Below are 22,499 nucleotides of genomic sequence, written 5' to 3' on the forward strand. Positions count from 1 at the left end.
CTAAAGTAGCATGGTCTATTATGATATGGTCTCTCTGATAAAAAACTGCCGAAGTTAACTTCAGCCCAAAGCTATGAGGGCCTGCATGATGAGCTTTCCACTTAGCAGAAATGCTTATAAAAGTCCCTAAACAGAGTTTACTTTCCTCTGTACCACACATAAACTGCCATCTTATTCAAATACACACAGGCACTGCATATAGAGTAATAATTCACATAGTACCCAAATAATTCCTAAGGGTTATGTAGTTCATGGCACAAGAAAAAAGCAAATGTCGTGTGTTTAACAGCAAACTTTTGGCCAATATCAATACTGTGGGTCAATTACACTTAAATTACTAAATTTTTTTATGGACAGCTTCCCCAATCTCTTTCCTCTTTTTTCTTCCCCAGTGTTCAAAAGATTTTGCAAAAATTCTCACTTTGACAGCAGGACATTCAACCATCTGGGCTTCATCAAGGCAGATCCTCCACCACTCCACAGCTACTAGGGGGCTGGGAATGGCCATATAGCGCTTCTGGTTCCGTAAGCGACGCCCATCCTCACTATTGCTGTGTGGGATATCTACATAGTTTAGTTCTGAACGAAGGACATCGTAAGTAATGATAACTATATCCTGTTCTGCCAAAAAATGAGGTTGTAAAAAACCATCTTTCTTCACTCCTTGGTATACCTAGGAAATAATCAGCACAGACACAATTACTGCAGAAAGGCTCATCAAAAATAACTAAAATATTCATTCTTTCATATCCTCACTGAGCCCTTTCTATTTGTTTACTACCAAACATGCTATGAGATACATTCCACACATGCCTAGAGAAGATACATTTTAGGGTGAAAGACCAATGACATAAGCAACGTGAAAGGAAATATAACAAGTAAAAATGGTAAGCACAGTGGAAAGACCAATGCTGGAACTGAGAAGGTAAATTCAGAGAGGAGTGAAAATTTGAGGTGGATCATGAAAAACATTTAGGACCTGTTCTCCCAGGTTTGAGCAAGGGTAGGCAGGCAGATGCAAAAGCACAAAGGTACGAAGAAGTAGAACAGTAAGAGCTATAATTTACTGAATGCCTTTTATGTTGCAGACACTATGCTGAGCTTTATCTCCTATCTTCAGGAACAATCCTGTTAGTAGTTGTTACTACTCCTATCCCACACATAAGAAATATGAAAAGGTTTCTTGCTCAAAACTGGCAGAGCCTAGATTCAAACCAAGGTTTATCTACCCCACAAAACAGAGCTCCTCAATGGCAAAGATGGTTGTTTTACTTATTAGTGTATTCTCTCTCCATGTCTATGATAGTAGCAGAAATATCAAAAACCTTAAATGATATTTGTGTGGAAAGAAGGAAAGAAGAACAAAGGGAGTGAAGAATACTAACATTACTCAACAAAATGGGTTTGGAGGCAACATACCTCAACATAGTTAAGGCCATATATGACAAACCCACAGCTAACATCGTACTCAATGGTTAAAAACTGAAAGCTTTCCCTCTAGAGTCAAGAACAAGACAAGGATGTCTGTTCTTACTATTTTTATTTAACATAGTACTGAAAGTCCTAGCTGTAGCAATCTGATGAGAAAAAGAAATAAAAGGCACCCAAATTGATCCAAATTCGTAAGAAAGAAGTATAACTGTCACTATTATCAGATGACATAATAGTATATATATAAAAAACCCTGAAGATTCCACCTAAAAACTATCAGAACCAGTTAGCGAATTCAGTAAAATTGCAGGATACAAAATTAATATACAGAAATCTGTTGCACTTCTACACACTAATAAAAAATTAACAGAAAGAGAAATTAGGAAAATGATCCCATTTATAGTTATACCAAAAAGAAAAAAATATCAGGAATAAATTTAACCGAGGAGGTGAAAAACCTGTACCTGAAAACTATTAAGACATTGACGACAGAAACTGAAGATGTGGTATATACATATATAGAGTGGAATATTAGTTATAAAAAAGAATGAGATCTTGCCATTTGTGACAACTCGGGCCTAGAGGTATTAGCCTCAACGAAGTAAGTCAGACAGAGAAAGATAAATGCCATACTTTACTTGTATGTGGAACCCTAAAAAACCAAATGAACAAACATAAAACAGTATAAGTACAGAGAACAAATTGTTGGCTGCCAGAGTGGTGGGAATTGAGGGGGTGGGTGAAACAGGTGAAGAGAATTAAGAAGTACAGACTTCGAGTTACAAGATAAATAGGTCCCAGGGATAAAAAGTATAGCATAGGTAATACAGTCAATAATACTCTAATAACATTGCATGGTGACCGATGGTAACTACACTTATCATGGTGAGCATAGTGTAATATACAGAATTGTCGATTCACTGTTATATACCTGAAATTAATAAAACATTGTATGTCAACTATACTTCAATTACAAAAAAAGAATACTAACATTAGTAAATTACAATGTACTATGTACCAGCACTTTAGGCAAATCATTTAACCTTCACAGTAAGTCTGTGAGGGGGTACTATTTTTAGAACTTAGCAGAGTTCCTAGTACATTACAGGTGCTCAATAAATATTTGTTGAATGAGTAAATTCTTATTTTAAAGATGAGGTAACTGAGGCTTCAGAGACCAATTCTGGAGCTGAGGGGTAGAGATCAGACAAGTAGTTACTGTTACACAATGCTGCCTTTGGACTGTATTTCTGTCTGAGAGCATAAATGTGCATGTGAAATCTTTTTTGTTTCATCATTTACATGATGAATTTTTTTCAAAAGCTTTCACATCTTTTCACTGAAAGTGCTTTAACTTCTGAACTTCTGATGTCAGACAAGAATACAGAATCTGTTTTATTTCTTATTCTCAATTTCCTCTTCAAGTTCTCATTTCATATTATCTCATTAAGTTAATTTTTGGGATAAACAGCAGTGACAAAGATTCTAAAAATTACCACAAGGAAGCAAAAACTGACATTTTCCTATCCCTTTCAAGAGCCCAGACTGCCTTACCAGGACTCGAAGAGATGATGACCTCACATGCCTGTTGATTTCATCCACCCACTGATGACAGATGGAACTGGGCGAGATGATCAGAGTTGCTCTGGTTGATACCGGCTCCATCGCAACAAGGCAGTGGGGGCAGTAAAAAGGTTTAATCTTCAGATTCTTCTCTTCATAATTCACACATTTTGCATGTTGCCACAGGTGGCATTTCAGGCACTGAACACGAGGTTTACGGTCAACCTGGTCAAGTTCACCACAAATGCACTCAAAGCGATAATCAGAGGAATTACAGGGACTCATGACAGTAGACTGTGGCACATCACCATCAGCAGAGTTTAGAGATTCAGCTTGGTCCTCTGCTGCATGTTCTTGCTTTCCTTCAAAGACACATGTACTTTTAGATGTGGTAACATCAGTAATTCCAGAGTCACTGGTAGCTGGACAGTGATCTTGTGAATTGAGATTGATGTTAGGCTGACCTTTTCCCTTTTTTGTGGATGGAACAGGCTTTTTCCTGAATTTACTTCGATTTTTCCGAGCCTTATAGTAATAATAGTAAGGATCATCATCATCATCAGATGTGTTTGATGGCAAGTATTCAGAATCTGTGTCTTTGCTCCCTGATTTTCTGGATTCTTTCTGAATTTTCCTTGGACTCCCTACTGCCTATGAAAAATATTATTTAATTTATTTCAACATAATTACATTTCTGAAGTTAAATTCCCAACCTTATTTATGAGTTTTCCATAAAAATCCAATCGCCAGTCTGCTATCATTTTCCCAGGGGCGAATCATTCCTGATCAGTGGCTTTCAATCTGCCCTCTGTAGTGTGTAGGTCTAAAAAGGAAGGCTCTACTACTGTGTAAGTAAAATCTGAAGAGAATAAAAATTAGAAAGATAGGGAGCTACTAATATTTTGACATTAACCTCTTATAATTTATAGTTTGTCTTAATCAATTAAAGACTAGTATATTTATAATACATAAATATACAAACTAGGGCCATTATAAACATACCAAGTACTAATTTAAAGAAAGTGAAAACTAATCTACTAGTTACTGCAATTAGCAAATAAATTCCTTCTTTGTCCTTTCTGTGTCCCCTCCTGAAAGTATTTACTGGATGCCAATTTTGTGCCAGGCATAGTGTTAGATGCTGGGGATAGAAATATGAGGACGATTTAGCTCCTGGTCTCCAAGGGGGTCTGCTGGAAATGGAAGAACATAAAAAGTGAAATGATGGTACAGGAATGTGTAAGGGGGATATACAACAGAGGGGCTGTGACGGGGAGGTAGGTGCCAGCAACAGCTTCCCAGAAGTGATGTCAGAGGTGAGGTTGAACAGAGGAGTAGGGACACTTAAAATGAAATGAATGGCATTAATTGAAGATTTTCCTTTTCTGGTGACAGAAGGATTACTAGAAACACAGTAGTTCATTGCAGCCTTCTACTCTGGCTGGGGAAAATGTTGGGAGACTCCCCATTCCAGAAAATGAACTTTTTAATCTGCTATTTCTTTTATAGTAGACAAGCTGGTAGCCCCACACTTTGACTCGTTGTCATCAGTCTTTACCCGATTAATTTACTTACCTATCTTCTATCTATTTATTTTAAAGATTTTATTTATTTGAAAGAAAGTGAGAAAGATCATAGAGGGAGAGGGAATGGGAGAAGCAGACTCCCCGCTGAGCTAGGTGCCCGATGCGGGGCTCAATCCCAGGACCCTGAGATCATGACCTGAGCTGAAGGCAGACGTTTAACCGACTGAGCCACCCAGGGGCCCGTATTTATTTTTTTAAAGTTAGTTAGTTCGTTTATTTATTTATGGTTATCTCTATACCCAATGTGGGGCCTGAACTCATGACCCCCGAGATCAAGAGTCACATGCTGTTCTGACAGAGCCAGCCAAGTGCCCCTTTACCTGATTTATGTATGCATAGCTATATAACTAATTTTTTTAAAAAGCAAGTTTGAAATTAATAGCACCAAAAGAGCAGTTTTATAACAAAATGTTAAAATTGCGTTAAGATGGTAATATGGGAAAAATGAGAATTTACATAAAAAACTGAAAATGTATATAAAGAGCTAAGCAAATGTAAGCTATCTGATATTTTTAAACTGTAGAACAATGCCTGGGTGGCTCAGTCAGTAAGCGTCTGCCTTCAGCTCAGGTCATGATCCCAGGGTCCTGGGATCGAGTCCTGCATCGGGCTCCTTGCTCAGCAGGGAGCCTGCTTCTCCCTCTGCCTGCCGCTCTCCCTGCTTGTGTTCCCTCTCTAACAAATAAAAAAAAAAATCTTAAAAAAAAACAAACAACTATAGAACAGATTTTTTAACTGCTGACAACAGCATGATGAAAATAGTTGTTTTACTTTTTCCTCTTTAAAAAATGTATTCTTTTTTTAAAAGATTTTATTTATTTATCTGAGTGAGAGAGAGAGAGATATATATTCTTTAGAGTTATTTTAAACTTTATAATATGCTTAACCCACTAATATAATTCACTCAGCAAATATTTATTGAGTATTTGCTATGTGCCAATCACTCTTCTCTGGGTTTAGTAAACAAAATGTTTCTCCTCTGATGAAACTTATATTCAGGAAGTAGAAAAGATAAGTCACAGCCATACGTGATTTTCTAGGTTTGTTTTTTACCTTCAGTCTCTAAGAGCCTCCATATCAAGTGGGATCTGTCAATGCCTTCCATAATGCATCTCATACAGCAACTTAACAAATGTTGTTACCTGCTTTTTTGTTTTATCATATATATCCTCTTCCTTGTAATTCTTCCCCAATGTAAAAGTTCCAGAAAAACCATGGCCTTTGATCTGTTTCACAAGACCTTCAAAAATTAAACATTTCAGCATCCGTTTCAGAAGACTCCTGTTCCGCTGAACATCATATCTATATATAGAACTGACATACTTATAGATGGAAAGGATGGACACTCCTTTTTTCCCATTCATTTCTTTCACAGCTGTCAGGATCATCACACGTGTAGCTACATGCAAAAGGATATGCTAACTCAGTCAAAATAATTAAAATTAAAAAAATAGAATGCAATTAATCTTAATATGCACTGAGAACTAAGTTAAGAAAAAATAAAACAGATTTACTGAAGATATGTTGTCTGTATACCATGATTTTGAAGAATATGTAATAAAAATTTATCTCAACACATTAATAAATTACCATAGTGGAAATAATTTAAGGAAGAATTACTCATTAATTGGTTAATCTTACAAGGCTACTATCATTTAAAATTGTATTTTAAAAAACCTCTCACAATTATCTATGTATATGCTACCATAGTAAGGGAAACATTCATTTGCTAGCAGAATCTGAAGTTAGCTAAAGCCTGGTTTAAACTGTAAGCTAAAGAAATTCAAATATAAAAGACTGCACAAGAACTAACTAGACTAAAAGGGACTGAAGCAATCAATTGAAAGAATAAACCTTTAGTTTTGTTAAGATAACATGACTTGTAATTGACTCCATTTATACAAAGTATAAACGACTATGAAAACAATTATTCGTAACAAGAGAGCTCCATATAAGGAATAAGAACTGTAACAAAGATGACTGTAAAAACGTATTTTCTTTAAGAGATTTCATACTTACGGGGGCACTGAACTTTTTCTTTTGGTTCAAATTCCATATTCTGGGTTTCTGGGTTTTTTACTTTTCCTCCAGAATAATGTGATGGAATGAAATAATTCACCACTTTTCCCTGATATAAACAACATTCAGTAGTCACACAGTGTTTTGCTTTCAGTAACTGGAATTGCTTACTAAAATTAACCCTCCTTCTATTAAGGAGATGCAAGAAAGTTGTAAGAAATGATGAGAGAAAGAGCTAAAATGCTATTCATACATACAAACCTTATTTTTTATCTCAGGGCTTACTGCTAGCCATCAATTTTTAAAATTGTACATATTATCTTTTTTTAATTTTTTTTTAAAATGTTTTATTTATTTATTCATGAGAGTCAGAGAGAGAGAGAGAGAGGCAGAGGCAGAGGGAGAAGCAGGCTCCTGAGCCTGATGCGGGACTAGATCCCAGGACTCTGGGATCATCATGACCTGAGCCGAAGGCAGACGCTTAACCATCTGAGCCACCCAGGCGCCCGTACATATTATCTTAAATTACCTAAATGTTAAGTGTAGAACTTCTGAAATTAACTTTTAAAGGCTTGTTTAAAGATGGAACTAATATAGAAGTTACCCACAGTTAACTGCTATATATTCCAACTCATTTTTTTAACAATGAAATAGATATTTTCTATTCCATACTCAAATCTACAAGGTTAACTTTGCAAACCTGACCCTATCAGAAGATCACATTATCACTAAAGTTGTGAGCACAATGGGCCCTACTGGTAATCAATTATACCCTTAACTAGTGTGATGATTTTAGATTTGGTTATTGGAAATTATGAGCTATGAGCTGCATCTGCCTCAGTGGAGCTGTTTTGCTCCCCCCCCAACTCTAAAATTTGTATTTTTAAACATAATTATGTATTTTGGAACAAGGACTTAGAGTGTGATTTATTTAGCAATCCAAGTACTAATTACTAGATTCTATGATTTACATATCTGTGATTTGCACAATTAAAAAAAAAATCACTCAAAAAAATTTAACGGTAATCTGGAGGCTACAGTACTGACCAAACATCTGAGGAAGTAGCAGTACTTTCCTAAGAGTCTCCCTGCCAACTAGGAGGAAGCCTGGTGACAGGATAATGCCATCCTACTTGGCCAACATCACTTACAAAACCCTGCCAGGTCACAAACATCCCATTCTCTGTGCCCACTTGAAGTTAAGTAATAACTTGTAAAAATCATTAGCCTCTGAGTAAACGGAGTGTTGGCTTAAGTGCCAAGCAAATGTTGGCCATATGATGCTTTTTGAGAACATATGTCCCCTGCTTTCTCAGCCTATGGTACTCCTCCTACCTCAGGAAGAGTGAGAGCATCTTGTTTGACATCTTGCCGAGTATGTGTCAGAATCAGAGCCAAAACCTCCACTGTCTTTCCGAGACCCATCTCATCTGCTAAGATTCCACCAAGCAACTGTGGCCCAGCATTTGGGTAATCACGGATGATGCTAAAGGAAAAAACAAGAAAAACATATTACAGGAATGCAAGTAAAAATTATACTATTCCTAAAGAAAACTGGAAGAAATCCATAAAAGTCTAAGTTTTTTTTAAACTACAGTTTAGGGTGAAACAATCTGAAACCCTAGGTCATGAATAAAAAACTGCCCGAGCTGACAACTAAGTCTGCAGAAACAGGACGTGGTACTGGTAAATGCCCATCATTTTTTTCTCTTCTATAAATAACAGGAAGCATGTCTGCCTTCTTTTGTGTCTGTGAATAAAAAAAGTAAGGAGGACAATAACTACCGATTCACCCATTACGTTATTATATTTAATGATTCCTAAGACTTTTATAATAGAAATTAACAAATTTAATGAAAATATAAAAATTGGCCCATAATATTAAAATTATAATCTCTTTAAATGTCAATAACTAAGCATCTTAAGTCTATCATATTGCATTCATTTACTGAAAAATGACAAGCACTATTAATTTCATGTTTGTCCTACCTATAAAAACGGTAAAAATATGAAGTCTAAGAAGACTTTAACTTAGTATTCCTTTTTAAGATTACTGTCAAAGCTAAAGACATATGCTACCAATCTCATACAGGTTTTCATAGTATTTATTTTTAATACCAAGCACATGAAGTTTGTCTTACCAGCCTGTATACGGATTGTAGTAGAGTTTCAAACCCTCAGATGTAACAATCTCACGCCATAAGAAGTGCAGGGTATTTTCTAAAGAAAAATATAACCGTAAGAACAAGTTTCTGTTTGTCTTCCCTTCTGCCAGATAATCACATTAAAATAAAAATAAGTTAGCAGTAAGGATACCCTGGGAGGCCACATACACATGGGAAAAGGCTAGGATTTCATTCTTTTCTTCAGATACTATTCTTATGTTTATTCTTCCTTTGCTTTGGACACCAATATTTTCTACATAAATAAGTGTTAAGATAGAAAAACAAAGTGCAGCAAATCACAGAGGTTTAACAGGAAAAGAAAACTAGTAGCTGTAACCAACTCCTACCCAATAAAGGAAAGTAGCTTATCCTTTATAAATCCTTCAAAAAGTTGCTTAGTTTTTTAATAAGTCAACAGACATATGCTAGTGGGCTAATACATTAACCTAAATCAGACCTAACCTTTTACATGGGTCTGAAAGTAGGAGGAAAGCCTTACTTAGCTGAGGAAAAAGTATCCTAAAACACTGAAGTACTGAGTGTATTTCAATCAAAATCTTTCACTATCCTTTCCCTTAAAATTTTAAGTTGTTTAAACCAAATGCCAAATTAGGAAGCATGTTTCTACCCATCAGTGAAACAGCAAGTAATTTTTTTGTTGCCTTCTTTAGGGATTAATAGATGCAGTAGGAATACAGATATATAGGGTTCGTAAAATGAAAAAATTAAAAGATAAAAAGCTTCAATTTATGGGAGCCATAGGGAACATAACTATTAAACGATACATGGGATTTGATCAAGAAAATCCATTCTGTGGAGAAAAAAGAATGGATTACTGATACATGCAGTGTGGTTGAATCTCAAAAACATGTTGAAAGAGCCAACTTCTCTCCTGCCTCAAGTGTCCATATTTTCCCATTCTATTGTTTCAAAAACAGGCAAAACTGATTGATGGTGGCAGTAGTTGCCTCCTGAAGGGGGTGAAGTAGGAGAACTGACTGGGCCACGAGGGAACTTTCTGGGGTGATGGAAATATTTCATGTCAGCACTGTAAGATAGATATAAAAGAAATAGGTAAAATCAATTTTATCAATTTTATTTAGCTTAATATAACCAATACATTATCATTTCAATATGAAATCAATATAAAAATTATTAATGAGATATTTGGCATCCTTTTTTTGTACTATTTGAAATCTGGTGTATATTTTAAACTTACAACACATAACTTGGACAGCCACTTCCAGTCTCAAGAGGCATAGGTGGCTAGTGCCTTCTGAGAAAATCTAGTTCTATGTCTTAATTGGGTCACTGGTGACACAGATGCACAGATTTGTGCAAATTTATCAAACTGTGCCCTTAAGATCTGTGCATTTTACTGTAAGTCTTACCTTAATAAAATTACTTAATTAAAGAAACGTTATTTCATTTTGGAGAAAAAAATAGTCCAGTCTGTGGGAAACTACAGAGCTAACAATTTCTCCAAAGGATAAATTGTAAGAAAAAATACAGAATGTGAGGAGATAAAAATCTATGGATTACAGAAATTTAAGAGACGGCAACTAATTCCAATGTATGAACATTATTTGGTTTCAGATTTGAATAAACTGTAAGAGAGAAAGAGAAACAGAGAAACAGAAAGGGGAGAAGAAAAGGGAGAGAGGGGAGAGATTTGATGATATTAAGGAACTACTGGGTTTAAAAAGCCATTATTAAGATATATATTTTATATCTGTTTAAAGGAACCCTTTTAATAAAATAAACTGAAGTATTACCAGATTAAATGATATAATATGTGAAATTATTGCTTCAAAATAATTTAGAGTATGGGATGAGAGGGAGTGGGAAGAAATAATGTTGGCTATAAACGGGTATTTATTTTCCAAAATAAAAAATTAAAAAAAAATGAATTTTGTTGGATAAAAAAGTAGAAACTGGAACCTATGGGAGAAATAAGAGCTATCCATCATTAAAATAAACCTATACAGAAAGAGAGTGAAACAGTCAACATTTCACTTCCTAGAATCATGCAAAAATCTCATCTTGTGCCTATCTCTTTAAAGATAATGATAAAGAAGTGGCATAAATGACTCCCATAAATTTACTTCTACGAAAACTCTTAATAGATAACATTTTATTTTATTTAGTTTGTGGAGCAAAGAAAATAAAGGCAAACCTAGGAGGAGAATTAGTCACACATTAGTCTCCCACTTTTGTAAATTTTCTTTCTGTTGCTAATACTCATCATTATTGTGAAGCCTCTTGCAGACAGACGATTAACAAGATTCCCATCTGATCAGGTTCCAAAAGCAATTCTTAGTTGGAAAGGCATGCAGAAAATGTATTAGTTTTTAAAAATTCCAATCAAGGAAGCCTTTATTTGGGCAGGAAAAATTAGTTCAAACACTTATAGATGAGGGAACCCACAAATGAATTTCTCTAGATTTCAATTTTAAAGAGTTTCTTATTAGACTATCATTTTGTTCACAGTTAAAACCCATTCTATTCTATCTTTTCAATATGATTTGTTTAACAATGTCCCCCATCCTAACTATCTCCCATATAATCCCTCTGATCAATCTGTCTTTCTTTAAGCATCTTATACTTACCACTAGTAGGAGTGCTTCTGAAATGCTCTTGTTGTAGCATCCAATTGACAGCCTCTCGCTGGTACGGTCTCAGCACAGGAATCAATGCAGGGTGCTGGACATCCACTTGGACGGCCTGTGCTTCGTGATGATGTGTTTGCTTCACAAACTGATAGAGCTCGTCAATGTCCTGCCCCTCTGGCTCACTCTCTGCATCTTCCTCATCCTCTTCCAACACACCTGCACGACCAACAATAAATGTACTCAAAATAACCCGATCTACCTTTTTTAACTATAAGCAATTCTTATTCTAAGAACATACTATGCATTTTTCCATCTCTGGGGCCTTGCTCAGTGTGTTTTGGGATGGGAAGACCCTATCCTTAATTCTTTGCTGATCAAAAATCTACCTTTCAAGATAGTTCAACTTTTTCCATGGCATTTTCTTTTGTTTTCCCTGGTTAGAATTAATGTTCTTCCTCTGTGTTCATGTAATACTCTTCTACTTTGGATATAGTGATACACTGCACTCTGTCTGGCAGTGCAATCATTTATATGTATTCTTACCTTATGCACTGAACTGTTAGGCAAAGGCTGTCTTTTGTTTTTACAGCTCCTCAGAGCAGCTAGCACGTGCTTTGCCCACTGTAGATATTTAATAAACATTTGAATGTATCTTTTGCAATTTATAAAAGGATAATTTATTTCACTTCTACATCTTAACATAAAAAAAATCCATATGCAGACATAATTTTTCTATGTCTATTAAGACAAGGGTTGTTCCCATTTTATTTCTTATGCTAAAAAAGGATAGGCATTTGGTAGTAGCAGGAGCCGACTAGGAGACAAGTGCCTAAACCATTAATACAAATTTGTAAAAAATATCAGATATAATTGTTGGGCACAACTGCCCTGTGGAAGAAGACTGGTGCCTACTATAACATGAAAAAAAATTCAAAATCTTGAATAAATGTACAAACCCCACTTTGGCTTATGATTTATTTCTCAGCTGTTCCCAAAAGGCCTATCCACTTTTATAGAACATATCTCACACTCCACAGAATGACGACTGTACCACAAAATACATAATTTACTTTTTTCAATAAAAAATATGCCACATGAGATTTTCAAAATTTTATAATTTTAATAATTTATATTTATAAATTTATAATTTTTAAAATTTTATAATTAATGTCTAGTTATATGTGTGGTTCTTTCAGACTTTTACTACAGTTCTGTAATCTAGTACTGATAACTAAATTGAAGTTTTCCTTTGAAATCCTTTGACATTTTCCTTTGAAAAGTCCAACTTGTACTTTTTTTAAAAGGCAGAATTCTTACTATAACTTTAAAAATTCTAGATGTACTTAAAAGCATCCCTTCCAATTCTGAAACCAGAGATTTTCCTCCTTTTAAGTCTTCAACATGCAAAATGATTTACTTTTGTTAGTGTTTTTCTTTTTAATTAAGTAGGTTCCCTGTCCAACATGAGGCTTGCACTCACGACCCTGAAATCAAGAGTCACATGCTCTACCAACTGAGTCAGCCAGGCACCCCTACTTTTATTAGTATTACGAAGCTTTGCTGAGAATGAAGAAAACAACTCAACAGTGAAGCTTAGAAACTGATTTCCCAAATATTCCAGTATGAAATGTTCTGTAATTTGCACCTGAAATAATGCTGACCCACCATGAGCAGGGCTTGGAGAATTTGAGCTGTTTTTCCAGTAGTGTTGATGGGCTGCACCAAGCCATCCACACTCCCCCCTTGGGAACTAATGGCAGACAACTCTGAAGCTGCAGTCCTGACCAAGGATGCAACGTCTTGCCAAGAAACAGTAGGAAAGTTAACTGGTCTTTATGGGAAGCAGGCTCTTGAGATTATTTGTCAGACTGCGAAGGAGAGGTGGAATAAGGCCAGCCAAGAATCTCTGGCCGTGACAAAATAAAAGCACAAGAATAATGCAAAAATTCCAATCAGTTCAGACTCCTTTAGATTCTATTGACTGCAAACATTTCTTGAGTACTTACTCTAAGCTAAGCAGAGTATTTAGCAAAGAAAGACACGAATTAGTGGGGGCATTCTAGATACATATAGTTTTGTCACACAGTGGTTTTATAAAGACTGTTTAATTTTATTATGGTTTTATCGTTTTTCTGCTTGTTATGTATATGATTTGGGGAAAACCCACAACTCTTAAAGTTAAAGTAACAGCAATTTTTAATTTACCTGGAACAACAAAATTGTATAACTTTTCCATCACTCTTTTCATGAGTTGATTGAACTTCTTCATTCTTGAATTTGCATCACTCAAAAAGTCTAGTTTTGCTAGGCCACCTTCCAAAAGATAAATTCCAACCTACAAAGAATTAATCAACATAAACATAGTTTTAATTGTACTAATACATTCTTTATGAGGACATGAAAAAAAGTTTTTTAACCATTACTGTTTCTAAACGTATTCACAGTATTTGTCCCACAAACATTAGACACATACCTACCAAATCTCCCTCACAAATGTTTACTTTCAGTAACAAATTCATTCTACAAATGCAGTGCCTACTATGTGAGATGCACCATTCAAGCTGTTAGAAAAAAATACTTCCTAAACTAGGACTGAACCTGGGAGAATGTGATGAGAACACCAATTCCACCTACCAAGTCAATGATTTCCAAACTTGATGGGTATCAGAATAATCAGTGAAGTTGGTTAAAAATGCAGATTCCCCCAGAGGATTCTGACACACATGTCAGGATTCTTAAGCATAGTCAGGCTTGGGAATCCCTATTACTAGATCAGACACTAAAATGTATAGGAAAATAGATCCTGATTAACGTCATATATCTTGATTCTGGTAAAACAATGCAGTATGAAGTTCTGCAGTCAAAAGATCTGAAGTTGAATATTGGCATTGGTATCTAAGAGCTAAAAAAAACAGGCAAAGTAACTGATTTATTTTGACCCAAATGCTGTTATTTGCGAAATGGAGAGAAGCCTGTATGAGATAGCCTATATAATACAATTTTAAAACTTTCTAATAGTAGATACTCAATAAATGCATTTTTCCTTCATTTTCCTATCTTATCCTGGACCTGATTCCGTAATCATGGAGAGGCTCGTATTCTTTTACTAAAGAACTAGAATCCAACCCAGCATTATATAGGAACGAGTAACAAAGAATATATTCCATTATTATCTGTACTCTGCCTTGTGTCCGTCTAGAGTTAGCTTATTATAACAGCAATAAATGTTTAAATGTTTATAAAAATTGGGATAAGAAAACAGAATGGATCAAGACTTGGTCTACAGGGAAAGTGGACAGAACAGATGTACAAGCCATGAATTTTTACATACTTGCTATCACTGAGCCACAATTTTGGCATGCATGATCAACAAGGAGGGGGAATAAGAGGTTGCATAGTTTCATTCTCCAGGGAAGAATTAATTACAATCTAATGCTTCTAAATTTTCTCCATTCCTTTCGTCAGTTCTGTAAAGTACACTAATACAACTGCTTTTTAATGTGAGAAAAACACACAAGACATGGTTTTCAACTGAACAAAAGTGAATTTAACATTTTAGAATTTCTTTTCCTTTCAAGTTTTGGCATAAAGGCATATTAACCTGCTTCATAGTTTATAAGGGACATCTACTTACAGTTTCTCACCTGATTCTCAACATGACTGTATAAAGTAAAAAGAATGATTATTATTTACATTGTATACAGAAAGATGATGAAATTAGAGCATTCAAATGACTCACATAAAATTACTTAGCTAATAAATAGCAGAGCCTGAAATGCATTATAAATTTACTCATTCATTTGCTGAAAATCTGTTCAGTAACAGGGTTTTACTAGGCTGTGAAGATAAATGACTTCATAGTCTGCTGAAAGAGAAAAATCTAAAATATAAGTACACAAACAACAAGTGGCCAAGGCAAAAATAAATGCGTATAGAGTATTATGGGGAAAGGCATGTAATATCATCCATGAATTTCAAGAAAAGATCTCCCTAGAGAAGTAAACTCTGAGCTGAATATCAGAGAATGCCCAGGAGTTATTAGGGAAAAGGAAGGGAACAATCCAGGCAGAGAACTGTGAAAACAAAAGCAAAGATGCAGAAATACGGCCAGAAAATATGCAGGAAATAAATTTATTTGGAATTTCTGGGACAAAATAAAATGCAGAGTGATAAAAGATGAAGCTGGAGAAGTAGACGAGGACCTATCAAAGAAGGGAGTTATGTGCCAGATTACACTTGATTCTGCAGTGAATAACAGAATTCCATTTCATTCACATTATACCAATTCAGAGACAAAGCAGATGGAGTTGAAAAGATAAGCAGGGCAATGGTTAAAGGACTGCTACAAGAAGAGGGAGAGATGACAAGACACTGAGTAGAGCCAGAAGGGAGGAATCCGGGATATCTTGCAAAAGAACAGCCTGGAAATGATCAGCTATAGTATATTTTTATAGTTACTGAAAGCCCAAAATAAAGTGCACTTTGAAACTTAATAATGAGAGGCTTATTTCTGGCTTTTTAGACCTTCCTTCTAAGTTAACTTCAAAATGGGACTGCCCAACGCAGAAGAACCTTAAAAGACACCACAGAAATTGAGTACCTTGATCATGTGATTTCCTTCTGGTTTTTGGTAAAGTTTTATTCTTCTTTTCTTTTGTAGCCACCCCAAATCTTCTAACATTTCACCACTGAAAGATGATTCCACTCGAATACCCTTGTCACAAATACTAATTGGCTTATTGAGTCCTTTTTCTTGTTTCTCTACATCTTCACATTCTGAATTAACATAGATCAGGAAATGATTGCTTGACTCTGAACTCATCAATGTAAAACTCCTTTCAGAAAAATATTCAATTAAACTCTGTTCGGGAAGAAGCTGAAGGGTTAATTCGCCCAGAAATGCCTTCCAAGAATTATCGAAGTGATAGGGAGAAATCACGATATTCAGCTTTACAGAGAAAGGAGAAAAAATGCCACCAGTCTCTTCTTTATCGATTGATTTTGAGATGCTCACTGCCTCGGAACACCTCTTCTTTTCTTTGTGAGCCACTTCTTCCTTTAGACTATCATCTAGGATGATATGGTGAGCAGAAGAGAAATCTGAACCCATGGAGGGGTGCTCATCATCAGTTAGGGTGAGAGGTTCATTCCTTCTGTCTTCATGCATATTCCAATGAAGCTGCTGTTGCTTTTCCTCATCGACTCTCACTGGAAGAGCACGTTTCCGCCGGCTACTCATTTTCAAGTTTTCTTGGTTGGCAAATACGAACTCTAGAAGACAAATGCAACAAGTAAGCTTTCCAAGAAAGGATTTTAGTATTAAAGTGCTCCCAGATGAATAATTCACCGTAACTAACAGCCCACACATGTAATATGAAATCTTAGAGAGGTACGTAAAGCAATGGTTAATTTTTTTTAAATAAGTCAAATACAGCTAAGGAACACAGTGACCATAATCTCATGCATCACAGAAATTCTGATGGTCTTACTGGTCCTTTAATGGATAAATTTCGTAAAGATAATGTGTTATATAAAATAAAATACATTCTAAAAATACATTTAATGAGCAGCATGACAGTAAGGTACAATCTCCCAAATATCCTGGAAACACGTATTTGAAGAGTTTTAGTAACAGTTAAACTCATATCATCACAACAAAAGTTCAATTTTGTTTTATAATCCCAAAGGGTTAATAAAACTTCACTTGACCCTTACAGAGCTAAAAAATTCCTAAAAATATATTTTCTCTTTCAAAAGAAGAAAATGAAAATAAAGAACATATTTCTTTTTTGTGGGTTAGCAGAAACAAGAATAGGTGGGCAAGGAATAAAATGGTGATGGCAACCAGGGGAAATGGAGCACAGACAATAAAAGAAGAAAGAAAAGAAAAAATGTAGGAAAAAAAGAGAAAGCTTTGTCATCTCAGAAGAGGAAACTGGTCTGACAGCAACCTGTATTATGTAGGAACCAACTACACTTTTCCCAAAATAATAGCCAATTCTTATATGAAACACAAAACAACTCACAGAGATTAAAATCATAAAGTTGTAATGATGGTTTGATGCGTATTCCACCTATATCAATGATGTAGCTTGAAAGAAAAAAAAGGATGTATAAACAAATAAAATTTGGCTTCAGGGTAGTTTAAGGAATATTCTCAATTTGGAATTTTTATGGATTGGAAGATACAAGGTATCAAAATGTCAATTCCTAGATATTGATCTACAAAGTAACCCTATTCAAAATCCCAAAAGGCTTTTTTTTCCCCCCAGAAACTGACAAGTGATTTTAAAATTTATATTAAAATGCTCAAGATTGGGGCGCCTGGGTGGCTCAGTCGTTGAGCGTCTGCCTTCGGCTCGGGTCCTGATCCCAGAATCCTGGGATCGAGCCCCACATCGGGCTCCCTGCTTGGCGGGAAGCTGGCTTCTCCCTCTCCCACTCCCCCTGCTTGTGTTCCCTCTCTGTCAAATAAATAAATAAGATCTTTAAAAAAAAAAGTTTCCTGCTCCGCGGGGAGTCTGTTTCTCCCTCTGCCTCTGCCCCCCGCTTATGTTCTCTCTCTCTAATAAATAAAATCTTAAAAAAAATAAAATTGTAAGAGAATATTAGAAATAGCTCTATTCTAATAAACTTGAAAATTCTAAATAAAATGAGTAATTTACTGGCAAAATATAAATGAATAGAATTTATTTTCTTAGTAGCCACGTGGCATGTGGCTTTTTAACTTTAAATAAATAAGATATTTAAATAATATCATAAACTCAGCTCCTCAGCCTTACTAGGCACACTTTAAATGCTCAACAGCCGTATGTGACTAGTGGCTACTATACTAGGCAGTGCAAATATAAAACATTCTCAAAACTGCAAAAAGGGTTTTAAGTAGTGCTGGTCTAAGTCAATCATGAGAATTCAGTTTCCTTAGCCAGTGCCTGCTTTATGAATGCACAGGTAATAAACTATAAACAATCTCTTACTATGGTTAACTATAAGCATCTTATCTCCTCTATTATCTTGGAAGAATAACACAGGAGGCCCCTAATAACCTATGTGTTTATCTTTGCCCAATTCTCATCAGAATATAGGCTAGAATACTGGAATTTGATCATTCTGCTGGAACTCTGAAAAGTTCAGCTATATCAGCTTATTAATTAACTATGGCCACAAATATGCTGTGTAACATACCACTTCAAAACTCAAAGTTTTGAGATAGCAATCATTTATTCTCTCGTAGATCTGCAAATTAGCTGAGGGTTGGCTGACCTAGCCTAGGTTTCTGGAGGAGCAGTTCAGCTCTGCTTAATGTAGTTCTCATCCTCCTAGGACCAGCAAAGCAACCCACAAATGTACTTATCACCATGGCTGAGGTGTAACAATGTAAATCCAATCACACAAGTACTTTTCAAAGTGTGGTCACAGCAAAAGCACAAGGTTCCATGAGCTAAAGCAAGTCACATAAACGGACCCAAAGTGAAGAGGTAGGGAAATGTACCATACTTCTCTACTGGGTAGAACTGCTTATGGCAAAGAGTGTGGATATGAGGTAGGGGTCACATTATGGTTGGTGTAATAACAACAACCATAATATTAAATTAATATTAATAACATGGTAATTATGGAATTGTTAACTCTAAAAGCCCCCAAAGCAACTGGCTATAGAGTCTCACATCTGCAAAGCAATGTGGCTTACAGGAGAAAAGATTCTAATTCTAGCTTTGGCATTTACTAAACGTGTGGCACAGGAATAGTTATCTAACCTCCCTGTGTTAGTTTTCTCATTTCAAAATGGGGATGATGGAATTATGCTTAGAAATAATCTACGTGCAGTAGCACAGTTAACAGAAATTTAGCATATATTCAGTGAGTGGTAGCTGCTATGACCATCATCCTCGGAATTATACGTTATATATTATAATAACCAAACTTTAATGTGGTAGGATGGAGGACCATATATCTATGTGTCTCACACTTGACTGCACATTAGAATCATCTGGGGGAACTTAAAAAAAATCCTGATGCCCAGGTACTACCCCAGCCAATTAAACCAGAACTGAACATACATTCATGATTTAAAAAAAAAAAAATCTCAGAAGGGAGGGAAAACTGAAACAAGATGAAACCAGAGACCGAGACAAACCATAAGAGACTCTTAACCTCAGGAAACAAACTGAGGGTTGCTGGAGTGGAGGAGGGTGGGAAGGATGGGGTGGCTGGGTGATGGACACTGGGGAGGGTATGCACTATGGTGAGCGCTGTGAACTGTGTAAGACTGATGAATCACAGACCTGTACCCCTTAAACAAATAATACATTATGTGTTAATAAAAAAAATTAAACACACACACACACAAATCTCATTCCGACTGACTCTTTTCTTAAGGGATTTCTATCCAGGGATAACTTCTTGAACCAAGAAGAGGTTACTTGATCAAAACTACTTATAACCATAATGTTAATTGGGAACTAATAAGTCAAGTACTAGCAAAATTCTATATATTTCTAATCATATTCCAAACCCTTCTCCTGGTTTTCTTCATACCACATGAGAGTCTCACTTTTGGTCATTCTACTTCTTATTAGGAATAATATCAGAGTTCAGTGACACATGATTATTTGCAGTTTTAAAACATGGACCACATTTTAATTGTCCTTCCTACATTTAAATGTAAAAAGCCTTTTGCTTGAAATACCCTTTCACACTTTTTCATAGCGCTGCCCCACGACATTGAGTTTCTTCCGAAACTCAAAAGCGGTTCACGGAGTCAGGTGCTGTCCCAACCTTCCCCAGGAAACCTTCCATGACCAGGCGTGCTGAGTTAAGGGCCATTCCTCCTTTATCCCAACTGTATGACTTTGAAGGCCATGAAAGCTGGGGAGGAAAGTATCCTATTCACCATCGCACCCCCAATGCCAGGTCAGTGCCAAGATGGAAATGACATACAAAATAAGGTGAAACAAATATCTCTAACTCCCCAAATACCTAATACTCTCCCTCTTTTTAAGTACCATGTTTCTTTTTAGACCAGAGTCTCTTAACCACATTTGAGAAGATTACACGCAATGTAAAACTATTCTTTACTATTTCTGGCTCTTAATGAGACAGAGAAAACTGACTGACCCATATCTTCAACAGAAAACAAAGACAGGTTGTTAGAAAAATAACATAAAATGTTAAGTTAATAAGACAATATAACAAATGATTACCAATTAAACTTAGATTCATATTTTTTTCCCTTCAAATTATTATCTCTTTGTTAAAAGACACATACAAATCCTGACTTACAACAAATCCATGGTAGGCCTGGATTTAGAATTTAGGAACAATAAGAAGTATACACTTGCCACACTGCTGCTCAAGGTGAGCCTTATGCAAGCAAAGCCCAATCATTACAGATTAGTGAAAACCTAATGATCTAGCATTACCACAATCTTTGTGTAGTAATAACTTTGCAAGATGAGCGAGTTTTCATCTATTGAACCCCCAAATATGTTAAACTTTAAAAATGCCCTCAAAAGAAGTAAAAAAAAAAAAAAAAGCCAGCACATTGTTTCCCCGAATCTTTGTAGCCTGAACTCTTAATAAAAGTTTTGTTTTAATAATTCTGCAAGTGCAGTTCTTACACTTGGGCAAATAAAACAGTAGCATCTTTCAAAAGTAAACTATTTTATTCTCAACTGCTAGCTTATTGGCTAACTCCACCTGGGAAGCTCTAGGAAGGAAAGGTTATCCAATACAGGCACACTTCTCTCACTGATGCTCAATAATACTCAGTTTCTAGCACGGTTTCTGATCATAAACCAATGAGCCTTTCTGGTGACAGTACAGATACTATGGATCATTTCTATTCATGGGAATTTCAAGTCTTGCTACCACCCAAGAAAATAATTTTAAATAGCTGTAGTGACTTTAAAAATGGTTTATTTTGTTCAGTTAAAGAGTTAAGGTAATTTAAATACAAGTAGGAAAACATCAAACATCTAGTATTTCTACCTCCTGGGTCATGTAAAGTCACTTAGAAAAAAGGCACGAGCTTAATGGCCATTAATTAATAGTACTGTATCTGAAAGTGACAGTCAATCATCAAGTAACACGTCTTTGTTCATTAACCTAGTAACGACCACGGAGTCAAAATGTACAACGTACAAGGATGGTTTTGAGAACGAACGTAATCAATCTCACTCCAAAGGTAACTGAGAACTTTCAGACTAACTTGGAAGCCTCGTCTCCGCTTTACCACATTACAACCCCGCGCACCAAGAAGCTAGGCAGCTGCCCAAATCCAGCCTCCAGGGGCGTGTGTGTGACGAACGGGGATACCCACTCGGTTTTCTTCCGAAACTCAAAAGCGGTTCACGGAGTCAGAGCTGGGCTGTCAGCGCCAGATCGCTCCCAGCAGGCCGGGCAAACAAGCTACCCGCGAGGCCGAGGAGCGCGACGACAGTCCCTCGGACGCTCGATCTAAATAAACACCGCAGGCCCCAGCTCCCGGGAGAGAATCACAGACTACTTTCCCACGGCCCTTTCTTCTCCCGGGGGGAGCCGTGGCGGTCCAGAGGCCCCCAAGTCTGGGATGGGAAAGGGTCGGGGAAACTCGCTCTGCCTCTCCCTCTCAGCCCTTTAGCTTCCTGGGCTCCAGAACAACCCAGTCTTCCCTCCTTGGGACCTCCATCTCCGTGTGGAGACGTCTTCAGTCCCCGACCTCTGACCCCTGACCCTCCATCACCCAAGCGCCTACCTAGGCTGGTAATCCAAGCCTCCTGAGCCTCTCTGCACCAAGGTCCTGGGCTCTTCTAAAGGCCCCGCAGGTCCTGGGCACGTATCCGCCACCCACCGAACACCAGCCTGAGATAGGCACGCGCGCTTTATGCTGATTTGTGTTGGGATTCCCGGGTGGCCCGGAAATCACAACTCCCAGCTGCCGAGTGCGCGCTGGAGCGTGGGGTCAAGGTGAACGCGCACGTCGGAGCGCCCCGCCCCCCTTTCCCGGCAATGGCTTCATAAGTCTCTTCTGCGCAAGTCCACACGGTTAAAGTCTATCGGAGGGTACAGTTGGAATCTCGCGATAGCGCTGCCCCACGACATTAGGAGTACAGGATTGGCTGGAAGCTTTAAGGAGGAGGCGG

General features: G+C 36.7%; 1 protein-coding gene across 12 annotated transcripts in view; it reads right to left on the minus strand.

Moving 5' to 3' along the window:
• The window catches only part of SHPRH (SNF2 histone linker PHD RING helicase), a 109,124-nt gene extending 86,806 nt beyond the window's left edge, over positions 1-22,318 (minus strand). For 6 of the 12 annotated variants that reach the window (XR_012378608.1, XR_012378609.1, XR_012378607.1 and 3 more), the window contains exons 1-10: positions 22,112-22,317; positions 15,977-16,647; positions 13,582-13,711; positions 11,374-11,592; positions 8,741-8,819; positions 7,935-8,085; positions 6,600-6,708; positions 5,723-5,979; positions 2,986-3,645; positions 422-673 (exon numbers count right to left, since the gene is read on the minus strand). Coding sequence is in view for 7 of the 12 variants with exons in the window: in XM_025866284.2 (XP_025722069.1) it covers positions 422-673; positions 2,986-3,645; positions 5,723-5,979; positions 6,600-6,708; positions 7,935-8,085; positions 8,741-8,819; positions 11,374-11,592; positions 13,582-13,711; positions 15,977-16,615 (2,496 nt within the window). In the remaining 5 variants the exon portion in view is untranslated. Of the gene's footprint in view, positions 1-421; positions 674-2,985; positions 3,646-5,722; positions 5,980-6,599; positions 6,709-7,934; positions 8,345-8,740; positions 8,820-11,373; positions 11,593-13,581; positions 13,712-15,976; positions 16,648-22,111 lie in introns of those variants that run through there. The other 6 variants (XR_012378611.1, XM_025866287.2, XM_025866288.2 and 3 more) reach the window with 4 other exon arrangements.
• Positions 22,319-22,499: the final 181 nt, after the last annotated feature.

This window comes from Callorhinus ursinus, unplaced genomic scaffold (genome assembly GCF_003265705.2).
Source record: "Callorhinus ursinus isolate GAN/ISIS: 27379988/994484 unplaced genomic scaffold, GSC_fseal_2.0 scaffold6, whole genome shotgun sequence".
Classification (NCBI taxonomy): Eukaryota; Metazoa; Chordata; class Mammalia; order Carnivora; family Otariidae; genus Callorhinus; species Callorhinus ursinus.